The 12,895-nt window shown below is 43.8% G+C and overlaps 1 protein-coding gene across 18 annotated transcripts in view; it reads right to left on the reverse strand.

Moving 5' to 3' along the window:
- Nucleotides 1-12,895, reverse strand: part of SFI1 (SFI1 centrin binding protein) — a 114,722-nt gene that overhangs the window by 52,419 nt on the left and 49,408 nt on the right. For all 18 annotated transcript variants that reach the window (XM_031655965.1, XM_031655962.1, XM_031655957.1 and 15 more), the window contains 1 exon segment: nucleotides 1,772-1,889. In XM_031655965.1, the coding sequence (XP_031511825.1) occupies nucleotides 1,772-1,889 (118 nt within the window).

Here is a 12,895-nt window from a genome sequence, read left to right on the forward strand (position 1 = left end):
ATTACAGGCTTGAGCCACCGCGCCCGGCCAGTGGTGCATGCTTGTAATCCCATCTACTCAGGAGGCTGAGGCAGGAGAATTGCTTGAACCTGGGAGGTGGAGGTTGCGGTGAGCCGAGACTGCACCATTGCACTCCAGCCTGGGCAACAAGAGTAAAACTCCATCTCGAAAAAAAAAAACAAAAACAAAAACAAAATTAGCCGGGTGATAGTGGCATGCTCCTGTGATCCCAGCTACTCGGGAGGCTGAGGCAGAAGAACAGCTTGAACCTGGGAAGCGGAGGTTGCAGTGAGCCAAGATCACGCCACTGCACTCCAGCCTGGGCAACAGTGCGAGAATAAATCTCGGGGGAAAAAAAAAATCACTCAGACTCAAGTAAAATTGCATACTAATTAGGCACTTTGAAATACTTGCTGAATACATTTTAAGTAACGATTTTAATTACTTATTAAAAATATTTTTGTGTGTGTAGAGACAGTGTCTTGGCTTTGTTGCCCAGGCTGGTCTCAAACTCCTGGCCTCAAGCAATACTCCCACCTTAGCCTCCTAAAGTGTTGGGATTACAGGTCTGAGCTACTGCACTCTGCCTATTTTATTTCTACTTAAATAACTTCTTTATGCCCACTGATGTTCTGGACACTGTTAAACACTTTACAGATATTACTTTATTTATTCCTGATGACAAACCTGTAAGTATGGTGTAACAATTTCACTGATGAAGAAAATAAGAGCTGAAGAGATGAAATGACCCAATAATACAGGCTGGAAGAGGGATTCAAACCCAAGTAAGTGCAGCTGAAAGCCTCTCCTATTATCCATACTTTGTTCAATACCCAACTCTTTCAGGCAGGAAGTGAGCTCTTAATATACTACCATTCAGGACACCAGTGGATCACTACAGACAAGAGAGTGAAATCTGTCCATTATAATGCAGCTCATTGTTACACATCTGGCTACAAAAGTGGACTAATTCATGTTCTTCCAGTATGTCTACAATGCTGATGGGCTGCAATGCAGAACAGCAGTTAAGAGTATGGGTGGGTGAGCCTTAGTTTTGCCAATTACAACCTGTATGTGCTAGGCAAGTTACTCGACCTCTCTGAGCCTTATTGTACAACTTAATCTGTACAATAATGGTACTTACAGTTTATGGTAAGAGTTAGATAAGATACTTTACATTACAAAATTATCACATGCACACACAAACTTAACAGAGTTTAGAACATAGTAAGCACTCAATTCGTGTTAATTATGATTATGTGAAACTGATCTTATAAACAAGTTATCAATAAATCTTTATTAGGCATCAACTACATTCAAAACATTGTTTCAAGGTGAGAATGGGGCATGGTGGCTCATGCCTATAATCCCAGCACTTAGGGAGGCTGAGGTGGGCAGATCGCTTGAGCCCATGAATTCAAGACCAGCCTGGGAAACATGATAAAACCTCGCCTCTACAAAAAAATGAAAAAAAAAAAAAAATTAGCTGGGCATAGTGGTGCATGCCTGTAGTCCCAGCTGCTCGGGGGGCTGAGGTGGAAGGACTGCTTGAGCCTAGGAGGTGGAAGTTACAGTAAACTGATATTGTGCCACTGCACTCCAACCTGGGTGACAGAGTAAGACCCTATCTCGAAAAATAAATAAATAAATAAAAATAAAACCAAACACAAACCATTGTTTTAAGGTGGGGTTTTATGCTGTTTTCCAGCACCATAAAACTGATGAGGTAAAATGATGGTTGATACTCTGTAGGGCAGTTGAGCAGACTCACCTTAAGATACTCCGTTGCCTAAACTCCAGAGCCGTAGTCTGCATCTGAAGTTTGGTCCTACGAACAACCACGTAGATCAACCAGGACTTCCAGGCCTGTCGCATCTTTTGCTTTGCATCTAGATTCACCAAAGAGATTTTTCAAAAAGCATGGGAAGAGATGGATTACTCTGAGTTATGATAAAAGCTCAAGGGCTCTCCTTTGAATACTGAAATCCCTCCAGCTTCCAAGTGCCCCCTGCTGGAAAAGTTGTGAATCACTACAAAATTAATTAAGAGTGCAAGAACACACGAAGGCTTTGTGCAAGTAACGACATTTACAAAGCATTTAAAGGAAAATCCATGTACTGAACTGCTGAAAAACTCTCTGTTTTGTTTTTTGTTTTTTTTTTTGAGACGGAGTCTCGCTTTGTCGCCCAGGCTGGAGTGCAGTGGCCGGATCTCAGCTCACTGCAAGCCCCGCCTCCCGGGTTCACGCCATTCTCCTGCCTCAGCCTCCCGAGTAGCTGGGACTACAGGCGCCTGCCACCTCACCTGGTTAGTTTTTTTGTATTTTTTTTTTTAGTAGAGGCGGGGTTTCACCGTGTTAGCCAGGATGGTCTCGATCTCCTGACCTCGTGATCCGCCCGTCTCGGCCTCCCAAAGTGCTGGGATTACAGGCTTGAGCCACCGCGCCCGGCCAACTCTCTGCTTTAAAAGCGTTTATTTTTATAGATATACTCTGCAATTTTTAGATGAAATGATGTGAATAAACAGGCAGCAAAGAAGTGGAGAGATGGATCTTAACAATAATGGCATGAGTGGATAATCAAAGCTGGGTAATGGATACATGGAGGTTCATTACTCTATTAAATATCTTTCAGGCGGGCGCGGTGGCTTACGCCTGTAATCCCAGCACTTTGGAAGGCCAAAACAGGCGGATCACCTGAGGTCAGGAGTTCCAGACCAGCCTGACCAACGTGGTGAAACACCATCTCTACTAGAAGTACAAAAATTAGCCGCGTGTGGTGGCATGCGCCTATAGTCCCAGCTACTAGGGAGGGTGAGGCAGAAGAACTGCTCAAACCCGGGAGGGAGAGGTTGCAGTGAGCCAAGATTGCACCACTGCACTCCAGCCTGGGCGACAGAGTGAGACCCCATTTCAAAAAAACAAAAATTTTTCAATTGTGTAGATATTTAAAGTTTTCCATAATATAAAGTTAAAGAAGAAGAAATCATGATATAAAACTTGCTGTTTGACTCCAAGCTCACTCTTTTCAGTAAAGAAAAGATAATTTACTAGATATGGAAGACGCAATGGCCCACAGGTCTCCCTTTGTAGTAAACTGTATTTTCATTATGAAAGTCACCACTAATGAAGTAAATTTCTCTTCTTTTTAGAAGACAAAGGAGAAAATAAAATTATATAAATCATTTTTAGGACAGCCTCCAAGATGTAGTCAATAGGACTGTAACTATATATTTCACAGTTGTTGACAAGACAAATCAAAATACGAAGGATAATTTAACATGTATCTTCCTTGGTTTCACCATGGACCTCAGGAATCAGCACACTTCAGGTAATGAGGACTCGTGTAGTGCTGTGGTTTAGAGTCTGGGATCCTGAGTAAGACAAGCCAGGCTTACTGGCCCTTTCATTTATTACAGACGTAATCTCATACAAGTTCCTCATCTGTAAAATGGTGCCTCTCTCAGAGGTATGTTTGGAAAGTGTAAATGAGATCATTTATCTATGAAGAGTATCTAAAATAAACACTAACTGCTCTTTCCAGAGTATGGAATGCAGGAATCTCATTAACTGTCTCTGCCATGATTCTGATGCACACGACAATTTGAGAACCATGCTTCCTTAAGGCCTAAAAGTACTTGCAAACTTTTTATTTAACAGTGCAAGAGTGAATGGACACTCCCTGAGGTCTACGGGAATGGCCTGAAATAACTTGTCAAATGTTAGAAATAATTCTTGCCTCTTGAGTAGCTGGGACTACAGGCATGCACCACCACACCTGGCTAATTTTTGTATTTTTTTGTAGAGATGAGGTTTTGCCATGTTGCCTGGGCTGGTCTCGAACTCCTGCACTCAAGCAATCCGCCCACCTCGGCCTCCCAAAGTGCTGGGATTATAGGCGTGAGCCACAGCACCTGGACAACTCTTTTTATCTTAAACATACAAGTGACTTTTTCCTTCTATTCCATAATATCTAGCTAGATTCACTGTAACTATAAATAATATAAGACAGCAGAAGTTGGGCACAGTGGCTCATGCCTTTGGGAGGCTGAGGCAGGCGAATCACAAGGTCAGGAGTTCGAGACCAGCCTGGCCAACATGGTGAAACCCCATCTCTCCTGAAAATATAAAAAACTAGCCAGACGTAGCAGCGGGCACCTGTAATCTCAGCTACTCGGGAGGCTGAGGCAGGAGAATACTTTGAACCTGCGATGCGGAGGCTGCAGTGAGCAGAGATCACTCCACTGCACTCCAGCCTAGCCTGGGCAACAGAGCAAGACTCCGTCTCAAAAAAAAAAAAAAAAAAAAGGACAGCAGAATGTACATTCTTCAAGTAAATATTAGAACCGTTACAAGATAGAGTATTTGGGGCCACAGAACAAACCTTAACAAAAATAAAGGAACTGAAATCATACTAAGACTTGTTGTCCGACCATAATGGAATGAACTAGAAATCCTTAACAGAAAGATATTGAGAAACTCCCAAATATTAGAAAACTAAACACACTTCTAAATAATCTGTGGGGCAAAGAGGAGGTCTCAGGGAAAATCAGAAAACAATTTTTAACTGAATGAAAACAGAAATATAACTTATTAAAATTCGTGTAATGTAGTCAGTGTTTAAGAGAACTCTATAGCAGTAAATGTCTCTACTAAAAATATGAAAAAAATTAGCCAGGCATGGTGGCAGGCACCTGTAATCCCAGCTACTCAGTAGGCTGAGGCAGGAAAATCGCTTGAACCCAGGAGGCAGAGGCTGCAATGAGCCGAGATCACGCTACTCTGCACTCCATCCTGGGTGACAAAGCGAGACTCCATCTGGAAAAAAAAAAAAGAGCAGAAATCAAGAAACTTGAAAACAGAAAAAAGAAAAAACAAATACAAAAACAGAGTATTAATGAATGCAAAGTTGATTATTTGTAAAGATCAATAAAAGTGATAAACCTCTAGCCAGATTAACCAAGAATAAAAGATCAAAGACATAAATCACCAACATCAGGAATGAAAGGGGGTGACAGCTACAGATCCTGAAGACATGAAAATTACAGTTATGAAATACTCAGCTAGGCACGGTGGCTCATGCCTATAATCCCAGTACTTTGGGAGGCCGAGGTGGGTGGATGACCTGAGGCCAGGAGTTCCAGAGCAGCTTGGCCAGCATGGTGAAACCCCGTCTCTATTAAAAATATAAAAATTAGCCAGGCACGGTGGCGGGCACCTGTAATCCCAGCTGCTTGGGAGGCTGAGGCAGAAGAATCACTTGAACTAGGGAGGCGGAGGTTGCAGTGAGCCGAGATTGTGCCATTGCACTCCAGTCTGGGCAACAACAGTGAAACTCTATCTCAGAAAAAAAAAAAAAAAGCAACACACTATGCACATAAATTTGACAACATATTTGAAATAAGCCAATTCCCTGAAAGATATAAACTACCAAAACTCACTCAAGAATGAGCGCGGTGGCTCCTGCCTATAATCCCAGCACTTGGGGAGGCCAAGGTGGCAGGATCACTTGAGGTCAAGTGTTTGAAACCAGCCTGGGCAACAAAGCAAGACCCTGGCATGAAACAAAAATTAAAAAATTATCCAAGTGTGGCGGCACACGCCTGTAGTTCCAGCTAATCAGGAAGTTGAGGTAGGAGGATCACCTGAGCCCAGCAGTTAGATGGAGGCTACAGTAAACTATGATTGTACCACTGCACTCCAGCCTAGGCAACAAAGCAAGATCTCATCTTCAAAAAAAAAAAAAAAAAGCGGCAAAAATAAATAACCTAGGCTCACACCTGTAATCCCAGCACTTTGGGAGGCTGAGGTGGGCAGATCATGAGGTCGGGAGATCGAGACTATCCTGGCTAACATGGTAAAACAGAAACATCAGTTTCTCTACTAAAAAAACAAAAAATTAGCCGGGCACGGTGGTGGACGCCCGTAGTTCCAGCTACTGGAGGCTGAGGCAGGAGAATGGCGTGAACCTGGGAGGCGGAGCTTGCAGTGAGCCAAGATCACACCACTGCACTCCAGCCTAGGCGATAGAGCAAGACTCTGTCTCAAATAATTTAAATAAATAAATAAATAAATAAATAACCTAAATAGTTTTCGAGCTATTAAAAACTGGAATTCAAAGTTTAAAATCCTCCAACAAAGAAAATTCTAGGCCTAGACCACTAGGATTACAGCGGAGAATTTTACTAACCACTCAAGGATGAAATAATACCAACTCTACAAATTTCTTTTAGAAAATACTTCCCATTTTGGGAGGCCAAGGCGGGCAGATCACGAGGTCAGCAGATCAAGACCATCCTGGCTAACAGGGTGAAACTCCATCTCTACTAAAAAATACAAAAAATTAGCCGGGTGTGGTGGTGGGGGCCTATAGTCCCAGCTACTCGAGAGGCTGAGGCAGGAGAACAGCATGAACCCAGGAGGCAGAGCTTGCAGTGAGCCAAGATCACGCCACTACACTCCAGCCTGGGCGACACAGCGAGACTCCGTCTCAAAAAAAAAAATAAAAAATAGAAAATACTTTCCAACTCATTCTACAAGGCTAGTATTACCTGAACCAAAACCAGACAAAGATATGACAATAAAAGAACACTAAAGACCAATATCCCTCATGAATATAGAAGCAACCCCACCCCCCTCAACAAAATATTAGCAAATTGAACCCAGCAATATATAAAAAGAGTGGCATTAATCTGTGGAACATGGCTGGGTACAGTGGCTCATGTCTGTAATCCCAGCATTTTGGGAGGCTGAGGCAAGTGGACTGCTTGAGCCCAGGAGTTTGAGACCAGCCTGAGCAACAGTGCAAAACCCCATCTCTACAAAAAAATACAAAAGAAAATTTGCTAGCCTTGGTAGCATGCGGTTGTGGTCCCAGCTTCTCAGGAGGATGAAGTGGGAGGATCGCCTAAACCAGGTAGGTCATGGCTACTCTGAGCTGTGACTGCACCACTGCATCCCAGCCTAAGCAACAGAACAAGACCCTATCTTAAAAAAAAAAAAAAAAAGTAAGAATGTGAAGCTGATTCAAAATCTGAAGAGCAGCTGGGCATGGTGGCAAGTGCCTGTAGTTCCAGCTATTCAGGAGGCTGAGGCAGGAGGATAGTGTGAGTGCAGGAGTTCAAAATCAACCTGGGCCAAACAGTAAGACACCATCTCAAACAAACAAAAAAAAAGTTGAAAACCAGTCTATATAATTAACCTTAACAAAAGACTAAAAAAGAAGTCACCTCACAATCATCTCCATAGATACAGGAAAAACAGTTCAAAAATAATTCAAGATCTATTAATGATTAAAATGCTCAGAAAACTAGGAATAGAATTTCCTTAACCTGATGAAGGACAGGTATAAAAAAACATACTACTAACATCCTATTTAATGATTAAAAGCTGAATGCTTTTCCCTTAAGACCAAGAACAAAGCAAGGATGTGTCCACTTTTACCACTGCTATTCAATATCATACGGAAGCCCTAGCCAGTAAAATAAAAAAATGAAAAGAGGGCCGGGAGTGGTGGCTCACGCCTGTAATCCCAGCACTTTGGGAGGCCGAGGCGGGTGGATGAGAGGTAAGGAGATTGAGACCATCCTGGCTAACACAGTGAAACCCCGTTTCTACTAAAAATACAAAAAAATAGCTTGGAGGGCGCCTGTAGTCCCAGCTTCAGGAGGCTGAGGCAGGAGAAAGGCGTGAACCTGGGAGGCGGAGCTTGCAATGAGCTGAGATTGTGCCACTGCACTCCAGCCTGGGCGACAGGGTGAGAATCCATCGCAAAAAAAAAAAAGAAGAAAAAAAAAGAAAAAGAATAAAGAAAAGAAGAAGAAGGAATAAAACTGTATCTATTCATAGACAATTTGACTGTCTACATAGAAAACTCCATGGAGGCCGGACGCGGTGGCTCAAGCCTGTAATCCCAGCACTTTGGGAGGCCGAGACGGGTGGATCACGAGGTCAGGAGATCGAGACCATCCTGGCTAACACGGTGAAACCCCGCCTCTACTAAGAAATACAAAACTAGCCGGGCGCTGTGGCGGCTTCTGTAGTCCCAGCTACCGGGAGGCTGAGGCCGAGAATGGCGGAACCCAGGAGGCATGGAGCTTGCAGTGAGCTTTGAGATCCGGCCACTGCACTTCCCAGCCTGGCGACAGAGCGAGACTGGGCTCAAAAAAAAAAAAAAGAAAACTCCATGGAATTTACAAAAAAGCTGTTAGAAATAATAAATGAGCCAGGCACAGTGGCTCATGCCGTTAATCCCAGCACTTTGGGAGGTCGAGGCAGGCAGATAATGAGGTCAAGAGATCGAGACCAACCTGGCTAACACGGTGAAACGCCATCTCTACTAAAAATATAAAAAATTAGCAAGGAGTGGTGGCAGGCACCTGTAGTCCCAGCTACTCAGGAGGCTGAGGCAGGAGAATGGCATGAACCTGGGAGGCGGAGCTTGCACTGAGCCAAGATCGCGCCACTGAACTCCAGCCTGGGTGACAGAGTGAGACTCTGTCTCAAAAAAAAAAAAAAAAGAAATAATAAATGAACTTAGCAGGGTTGTAGAATATGCAAGATCCATATGTAAAACTACAGAATGTTTAGAAGAAAACGTAAGAGGAAATCTTTGTGACCTTGGGTTAAGGCAAAGTTCTTAGAGATGACAGCTAAGATACGATATCAAAAAATACAATCCAGCTGGGCACAGTTGCTCCTGACTATAATCCCAGGGCTTTGGGAAGCTGAAGCGGGAGAACCGCTTGAGGCCAGGAGTTTGAGACCAGCCTGGGCAACAAAGCAAGACCCCCATCTCTACAAAAAATAAAACCCTTAGCCAGGCATGGTGGGGCATTGCCTGTAGTCCCAGTTACTTGGGAGGCTGAGGTCGGAGCCCAGGAGTTCCAGGCTGCAACGAGTTATCATCACACCACTGAACTCCAACCCGGGCAACAGTGGGACTCTCGCAAAAAAAAAAAAAAAAAAAAATCCATAAAAAAAGAATAGCTTGGACTTCATCAAAATTAAAAACTTTTCCTCTGCAAAAGATACTGTTAAGAGAACAAAAAGACTGGGAGAAAACATAAGCAAATCATGCTTTGACAAAATGCTTGTAACAGAATGCATACTTTACAAAACTAGGCTGGGCTTGGCGGCTCACGCCTGTAGTCCCAGCACTTTGGGAGGCCAAGGCAGGTGGATCCCCTGACGTCAGGAGTTCCAGACCAGCCTGGCCAACATGGTGAAACTCTGTCTCTACTAAAAAAATACAAAAATTAGCTGGGCATGGCAGCACACCATGTAGTCCCAGCTACTCGGGAGGCTAAGGTGGAAGAATTGCTTAAACCCAGGAGGTCGAGGTTGCAGTGAGCCGAGATTGCACCACTGCACTCCAGCCTGGGCAACAGAGCAAGACTCTGTCAAAAAAAAAAAAAAAACTGTCAAAAAAAACCACACCTAACAAATAAAAAACAAAAAACAAATCTCAACAAGAACACAAACAACCCAATTTAAAAGGACAAAAGATCATGAACAGATACTTCACCAAAAAACAGATATAAATAGCAAATAAGCACAGGAAAAGATACTCAACATCACTAATTATCAGAGAAATGCAAATTAAAACCACAATGAGATATCATCTTACACCAGTCAGAACGACTATTATTAAAAAGTTAGGTTGGGTGTGGTGGCTCATGTCTGTAATCTTAGCACTTTAGGAGGCTGAGGAAGGAGAAACACTGGAGCCCAGAGGTCCAAGACCAGCTTGGGCAACATACAAGATCCTGTCTCTACAAAATATAAAAAGTTAGCCAGGCATGGTAGCACATGCCTATGGTCCCAGCTACTCAGGAGTCTGAGGTGGGAGGATCACTTGAGCCCAGGAAGTCAAGGCTGCAATGAACTATGACCAAGCCACTGCACTCCAGCCTGGGTGACACAGCAAGACACCCCCCATCTAAAAAAAAAAAAAAAAGATGTTGGCATGGACACAGAGAAAGGGAACACTTTAACACACTGGTAGTGGGAATATAAATTAGTTGAGCTTCTATGGAAAACAGTATGGAGATTTCTCAAAGAACTAAAAACAGAACTACCATTCAACCCAGCAATCCCACTAGGGGGAATATACCCAAAGGAAGAGAAATTATTATATTAAAAAGACACCTGCACTCGTGCAGCACTATTCTCAACAGCAAAGTCATAGAACCAACCTCAGCATCCATCAACGGATACAGAAAATATACACCACAGCCGGGCGTGGTGGCTCATGCCTGTAATCCCAGTACTTTGGGAGGCTGAGGCAGGCAGATCACTTGAGGTCAGGAGTTTGAGACCAGCCTGGCCAATATAGTGAAATCTTGTCTCTACTAAAAATAAAAAATTAGTCAGGCATGGGGGCACATGCCTGTAGTCCCAGGTACTGGATAGGCTGAGGCAGGAACAGAGCTTGAACCCAGGAGGTGGAGGCAGCAGTGAGCTGAGATCACACCACTGCACTCCAGCCTGGGTGACAGAGTGAGAAAGAAAAAGAGAAAGAGAAAGAAAAAGGGAAAGGGAAAGGGAAAGGGAGAAGGAAGGAAGGAAGGAAGGAAGGAAGGAAGGAAGGAAGGAAGGAAGGAAGGAGGGAGGGAGGGAGGGAGGGAAAGGAAGGAAGGAAGGAAAAGAAAGAAAAGAAAGGAAAGAAGGAAAGAAAAGAAGGAAAGAAAGAAGGAAAAGAAAGAAGGAAGGAAGGAGAGAGAGAAAGAGAGAGAGAAGGAAGGAAGGAAGGAAGGAAAGAAAGAGAAGAGAGAAGAAAAATATATACCATGGAGGCCGGGCGCGGTGGCTCAAGCTTGTAATCCCAGCACTTTGGGAGGCCGAGGCGGGTGGATCACGAGGTCAGGAGATCGAGACCATCCTGGCTAACATGGTGAAACCCCGTCTCTACTAAAAATACAAAAAACTAGCCGGGCGTGGTGGCGGGCGCCTGTAGTCCCAGCTACTCGGAGGCTGAGGCAGGAGAATGGCGTGAACCTGGGAGGCGGAGCTTGCAGTGAGCCGAGATCGCGCCACTGCACTCCAGCCTGGGTGACACAGCACGAGACTCCGTCTCAAAAAAAAAAAAAAAAAAAAATATATATATATATATATATACACCATGGAATACCACCCAGCCATAAAAAAGAATGAAGTCATGCCCTTGGCACCAACATGGATGGAACTAGAGGCCATTATCCTAAGTGAACTCAGAAACAGAAAATCAAATATCACATGTTCTCATTTATAGGCGGGAGCTAAACAGCTCGTACTCATGGACATAATAGTGGAGATAATAAACACTGGGGACTCCAAAAGAGGGTAAGGGAGGGTGGAAGAGGGACAAGGGTTGAAAAATTACCTGTCGTGTACAATGTTCACTATTTGGGTAGTGGATACTCAAATCTCCACCATTATGCAGTATACCCATGTAACAGTAATTTTTAAAAACCCACAATTAAATGCCTGTATACACCCACTAGTATCGCCGAAGAAAAAATTTTAATGACAATACAAAGAGGTCAAGAGGATGTAGAGCAAGTAGAACTCTCATGAATTACTGGTGGGAATGCAAAATGGTACAGCCACAATAAAAAAGTTTGCCAGTTACTTAGAGAGTTAAACTTAAGGCCAGGCATGGTGGCTCACACCTGTACTGCCAGAACTTTGGGAGACTGAGGCAGGTGGATTGCTTTAGTCCAGGAGTTTGAAACCAGCCTGGGCAACATGGCGAAAGCCCATCTCTACCAAAATCCAAAAAATTAGCTGTATGTGGTAGTGTGTACCAAAGTCTTAGAACTGAATATCAAAAAGAATGAATCTTACTGTATGTAATTAAAAAAACAACCAACCACCAAACAGCATAAGTTACTTACCAGTGAAACAGTGCATTTGGTGCAGTTACTGTGAGGCCTGGGTAAGAGCTTTTCATACTTTGGGAATACAGACAGGGGAAAGACCACTGGGCTAGGGGAGATCAAGGAAAGCTACACATTTAAATGGGCCGGAAGGAAGAACTACAGGGACAAAGATAGAAAGATAAGGAAGTGCACATCCAGTGTGTCAAGGGCAGACGGTGTAGAACAGAAGAGATGAAGACCTTGTGTGACATACCAAGCAGGGTTGACCTTACGTAAAGGAGTGACATGATCTTATCTATGTCTTACCACTCTTGTAGCTATGTGTACAATGAGAAGTAGGAAAAAATAACTGAGGGAGATTAATGAAGAGGTACTTATAACACTCTGGGAAAATGATGAGGATGACTCTCAGGAAGTAGCGATGTAAACATGACTGCAAGCGATGCCTCAGAGGGCCATCTTAAAAGATTAGGTCAGTGATGACATGAGGCATGAGGAACAGACACCGTTCCTAAGTAAGTCTTCGTAGACAGGAAAAGTCAAAGGAACCGCAGGTGTAAGTGGGGGGCGGGGGGAATTGACAGGTTGTACTGGTGACTTGCAGGGTTTGAGGTACCTTTAGGACATGCTGCTGCTAATGCAGTCTGTATTATCATTTTGAAACCCCACGTCTTTTCCCTTAGACTCTCCACATGTTTCACAGAGAAACCAGACTCTGACCAGAGCTAAAGTGGCCACAGTATCACTAAGGGACAACTTGAGCAAAGCAGATCAACAAAGAGCACTGCAGCTCTGCTCCAGAGTCTCTGGGCAACTTGACACAGCAAGATAGATGGCAGCCCCAGGCGCCACAGGAGAGTCCCAGCCAGCACACTGAACCCGTAGGCCAGGAACAGCCAGTCCATACAAATTCTGATTAAACGAGCTTTAAGCGCTCAAACCATGCCATATGGAGAAAACCACAGGGATCCAATCGTACAGGTGCCCACTCAAGAGATCACACTTTCTGAAAAATATGAAAGAGAATCAAACAAAT

This window comes from Papio anubis, chromosome 16 (genome assembly GCF_008728515.1).
Source record: "Papio anubis isolate 15944 chromosome 16, Panubis1.0, whole genome shotgun sequence".
In the NCBI taxonomy this organism is placed as follows: Eukaryota; Metazoa; Chordata; class Mammalia; order Primates; family Cercopithecidae; genus Papio; species Papio anubis.